The 5,099-nt window shown below is 55.8% G+C and overlaps 1 protein-coding gene across 1 annotated transcript; it reads left to right on the top strand.

Annotated features, from left to right (window-relative positions):
- The first annotated feature begins 1,517 nt into the window (after nt 1-1,517).
- On the top strand, nt 1,518-3,480 carry LOC104403477 (carbohydrate sulfotransferase 1-like). Its single transcript, XM_010011624.1, is given in 2 exon segments — nt 1,518-1,884; nt 1,887-3,480. Coding segments are annotated over 2 exon segments (1,242 nt in total). The 3' UTR covers nt 2,762-3,480.
- The last annotated feature ends 1,619 nt before the right edge of the window (nt 3,481-5,099 follow it).

Here is a 5,099-nt window from a genome sequence, read left to right as displayed (position 1 = left end):
AAGCTGAGGCTGTGTGTGAAGGATGCAGTGTGGCCGGCCAGCACTAGAGAGCAGGAAAGCCTTCCCACTGCAGCTCCCACCTAGGCAGCGCATAGGAGCCACCTGGGCCAGGAGATGCCAGCCTGGATGCTCCTGTCCTGCCCTGACTTACCAGACCTGGAAAAACACTTGATTCAAGGAAAAGAATAGCCCATGTGGACACTGGGGCCAGGTCTGCCCTCTGCAGGGGGGTAACCCCAAACCAGGAGCAGCAATAGCCAAGCATCTGCAACCATCCCTGGCAGGCAACAGCCTGGGAGAAGCAACCCTTGTTCAAAGCATCGTCGTAGGTCTAAAGCATAGCTGTTGGTGTACAGACACAGTGATGGGTGGCAGGGGTTTCCTGCAGCAGTTGTGCTGAAGCCCACATGCTGGTGTCCTGCTCTAAACCTCCATGTGCGGGGAGAGGTCTCTGGAGCTGGTGGCTCCTGCAGCCTCCTGCCTGCACCAAGTAGCTGGGAAACTGGTGAATAACAAAGTAATAACTGAAAAACCAAGGAAGGAGGTTTTTGACTCACCTGCAGGGCTGAGCAGTTCTCCTGGCATCACTCACTGCGTGACAGGGTCTCTCCAGGGAGGGGGTGCTCCTCACTGAGCCATCCCTGAGCACCCCATCCAAGCATCATGCTCAGGGGCAGCTTCCCCCACCCTTGTCCACGTGCAGGCAGCAGCAAGGCAGGGGTTAGCTCCACTGAAGTTGGCCTCTGCAGCTACAGCCCTGCTCTTCCCTGCACCCATCCCTGGTGCCAAGGTCTCCTGCTGCTGCACTGTTGCCAGTTGAGGATGGAGGGATGCAGTTTCTCGTGCTTCTTCCTTTGTAGCATTGCTTTCCCCTTTCTGGTGCTCAGAATAGGAGGGGGCCTGAACCCCAGAGCTGAGCAGGATCTGGCCAGTACAGGAGCTCAGTGCTGGAGGCACACTGGGCTGGCAGCTAGGGCACAGCTCTGTCTGCTTCTCATCCCCAGAGGCTGGCAGACTGAGCTGGCCTGGCTGGCGGACCTGTAAGCAAACAGGTTTGCAGCTCTAGGAGAGCCATCACCCCTTTCCAAAGCAGGAGGTTGTTGGCCATGGAAGGGCCGTGCCTTGTCCTGCCAGCTGGACGGAAAGGATGGAGACAAGCCTCTCCAGACAGTGCTTGGCACCATCCCCTGCCCTTTCCCTGCCACGGCTCCTGCGCCGGGTGTTGAAGGCACTGGCTGAAGGGGTGACAAGTGACTCACAAGGCAGCTGGGGAGGAGGGTTTGCAGCTGGATGGAGGCACACAGACTGTGTGCCCACCAGGCTCTAACATCTGCCTGTCTGGGCCACGGGGATGGTGATGGCTGATGTACATGCATTGGGAGGGCGTTTGTTCATTGATATCCCCATCAGTAGGATACTTGGGTCCTCCTTGGCATTCCTTGCTCAACCCGTGACTTCTCTGTTGGGTTGCAGACACCGAAACGACCTGTGAAGGAGCTCCATGAAGGTGACCAGCCATGCAATGTTCCTGGAAGGCTGTCCTCCTACTAGCCTTGGCATCCATTGCGATCCAGTACACAGCGATCCGGACCTTCACGGCCAAGTCCTTCCACAGCTGCCCCATCCCCAGCCCCGTGAACTGCAGCCTGAGCCAGGACACCGATGTGGCCGAGCGGCTGTGTGACGAGAGCCCCACTTTCTCCTATAACCTGTCCAGGAAGACGCACGTCCTCATCCTCGCCACCACCCGCAGTGGCTCCTCCTTCGTTGGGCAGCTGTTTAACCAGCACTTCGATGTCTTCTATTTATTTGAGCCCCTCTACCACGTCCAGTACACCCTGATCCCAAAGCTGACCCAGAGCAAGAGCACGACGGACAGGCGTTTTGAGACCTGCTGAGGAGCCTGTACGACTGCGACCTCTACTTCCTGGAGAACTACATCAAACCCCAGCCTGTCAACCACACCACTGACCGCCTCTTCCGCAGGGGAGCCAGCAAGGCCCTGTGCTCTCCACCTGTCTGTGAGTCCCTGGGTGCCATCGATCTCCACCTTGAGGAGGGAGACTGCGTGAAGAAGTGCGGGACCTTGAACCTGACGCTGGCCACCGAGTCCTGCAGAGAGCACGGGCACGTGGCCATCAAAACCGTGCGGGTGCCCGAGGTCAGCGATCTCCGGGCGCTGGTGGAAGACCCGCGGCTGAACCTGAAGGTTATCCAACTGGTGAGGGATCCCCGCGGCATCCTGGCATCCCGGAGCGAGACCTTCCGGGACACATACCGGCTGTGGAGGATCTGGGACGGCACCGGCAGGAAGCCGTACAACCTGGACGTGACGCAGCTCACCACGGTGTGCGAGGACTTCTGGAACTCCGTGTCCACCGGCCTCAACCGGCCACCGTGGCTCAAGGGCAAGTACATGCTGGTGCGGTACGAAGACCTGGCTAGGAACCCTATGAAAAAGACCGAGGAGATCTACGATTTCCTGGGCATCCCTATGGACAGCAACGTGGAGCGCTGGATACAGAACAACACCCGAGGAGACAGGTCCTCCTCCAAACACAAGTACGGGACCGTGCGCAACTCGGCGGCGACGGCGGAGAAGTGGCGGTTCCGGCTGTCCTACGAGATCGTGGCGTTCACGCAGCACGCCTGCCAGCACGTGCTGGCGCAGCTCGGCTACAGAACCGCCGCCTCCGAGGAGGAGCTGAAGAACCTCTCCATCAGCCTGGTGGAGGAGAGAGACTTCCTGCCCTTCTCCTAAGGCAGCCCCGGGGGGGGCCCAGTTTTGATACGGACTCTTTCTAACTGTTGCCTTATTTTGTTTTGTTTTGGTTCCCCCCTTCCCCTCTTTCTCTCTTCTTTTTCCTCTCCAAAATTTGCACTAAACATTGAGCAGGAATCTCAGCAGCTGAGTCCGGGGGATGCGATTGCTGCCCCTCAATAATACGTTTGGGACACAAGAGGAGTCGGGTCTCTCCAAGCAAGAGCTATAGAACTGTGGATGGGTTATAATGTTTACAAAACACACAAAACGTATAAAGCAACCTTCAAGCTTTCCAAACCGAAGGGTACCTGGGGTACTGTACTTTTGCACTGTTTACTTTTACAATGTAAGAGGTAAATATAAATATAATTTATGAATGGTGTCATCCCCTCCAGAATAACTCCCCTTGCCCCTCGATGAGCAGGTTAGACTGGAAGCTGAACGTGGAACAACCTCCTTGGTTTTGATCTCAGTGCGATAATGTCTGTTTAAATCCTGTTACTGGGCTGGGCAGTTGGTCAGCTGCTCGTACATGGTGGTTTGGTAGCACCTGTGATAGTTCTTTGTGCCAAAAAAAATCACAAAAGGAAAACAAAAAAAAGGGAAAAAACAAAGTGATTGGGTGGTTTGGTAAAAGCCCAACACATTTAATGCTTTATTTCTGTGTTTTCTGTAAATAAAAAGTGCAATAAAACTGACCCTGGGGGTGAACTTCAGCTGGAAGACCTCAGTGACTACACTGGGGTGGATGCACCAGCAGGCAGAGCAGTATCTCCTGGTGTACCTGGCTCCTATGAGGCTGGGGAGGGGAGAGGACACCACCGCTCCCAACTCCCATCACCTCCTTGGGCACGTGCATGTCTGCATCCCAAGTGCGTCAATGTGCGAGTAGTTAAGCCAAAAGTGAGACCCTGTGATTATTTACTGACGTGGTCTGTTTGATCCCTGCCTGTTGGAACAGCCCATCAGCTCTTCCAACCCAGCTGGGACAGAGTCCTTTGAACAGCCCAGCCCTTGAGGCACAGGCCACCCAGCAGATGGGGAGCCACCAGTGACAGTCCCCAGGGGACAGAGGACAGCAATGCCCCAGCAGTTTCCACGCTGGTTTGGTCCTGGAGACAGGCAGGGCCCCCCGGAGAGATGCAGAAGTGGCTGGTCACATCTGCACACATCTGTACACTCCTCATTTGAGCCACCCACAGCCCATGTACCTGGGCAGGTCTCCCCTCCAGAGCCCTCTCCTGAGGTTTGCTGCCCACCAGTTCCCAGCCTGTGCTCTTACTTGAGAGATGGTGAGACTGGATGCTGCTGGGACACCCTATCTGGATGAGGCAGCTGTAACGGCAGGTGGCTTTCCAGCATCCTTTTTCCCCTTTAAAGACCCCTGGAGGGGCAGCTTGTTAGTGGTGTTTTTCAACCTGGCTTAACATAGCAATGTGCTCCAGCTGGGCTGCAGAAGAGGTGAGCAGGGGTGATGTATCTGAGGCCTTTCCTCAGGGATGGCAGCTGGAGCACCTGTAATTCATCCCCGCTGTCTGCAAGGTGACAGAGGCAGCTCCATCCCTGTGAGGAGGAATGGGGTGACAGCATGGACATGCTGCAGGATGGGCACTTCCCCATCTGCCTCCCCAAGCCCCTGGCTGTGTCTGAGAGTGAGGATGAGTGGGGCAGGCAGCAGAGGTGACTGCAGCCAGCCTCAAGAGCTCTTACCAAGCAGCTGGCAGCAAAACACCAACCAAATAATGGCTTGATTGCCTCGTTATTAGTTACTAAATTAATCCTTTCGTCAGCACTTCACAAATGCTGAGCTGGAGGCTCCTGGCCTCCACCCAGGCAAAGGTACCCCCTGTCTGGGGCTGCGCCTTCCACACACCAACCAGTGAGCCAATGCAAAGGGTCTGGCTGCTCCCCTGCGGCTCTGGGGAGGGTTTCACATCCTTCCCCTGCAGAAAGGGCAGGCTGCGGCGGGGGAAAAGAGCTTTTCCTCACTTCTTCAGCTGGGAGAAGTGGCTCTGCAAACCTGCATGAGGGCACAGTGGCTGTAGAGGCGGAATTGCCCATCTTCGGCTGTCATCCCGCTACGTCCCAGCCCAAAACTCCTGTCACACACTGCTCTTTAAACCAACACAAGAAATGGCGTTTAGAAGTCTTATCCAAACTGTTCTTACCATTCCAATCCGGAAACATGCCTGCAGCAAAATGGCTTTTGAATCCTGGTTGAAAGCCATGTCCTAGTTTAAGCAGGGAGGAAGGTTCAGCCTTGCTTAGTGCCTCATGTAGAGCCCTCGGGGGAGATCTGATTTCCCAAGGAATCCCTAACATCTTCCTTCCCTGC

This window comes from Nestor notabilis, unplaced genomic scaffold (genome assembly GCF_000696875.1).
Source record: "Nestor notabilis isolate BGI_N333 unplaced genomic scaffold, ASM69687v1 scaffold13573, whole genome shotgun sequence".
Taxonomy (NCBI): domain Eukaryota; kingdom Metazoa; phylum Chordata; class Aves; order Psittaciformes; family Psittacidae; genus Nestor; species Nestor notabilis.
This window is presented reverse-complemented; position numbering and strand designations above follow the sequence as displayed.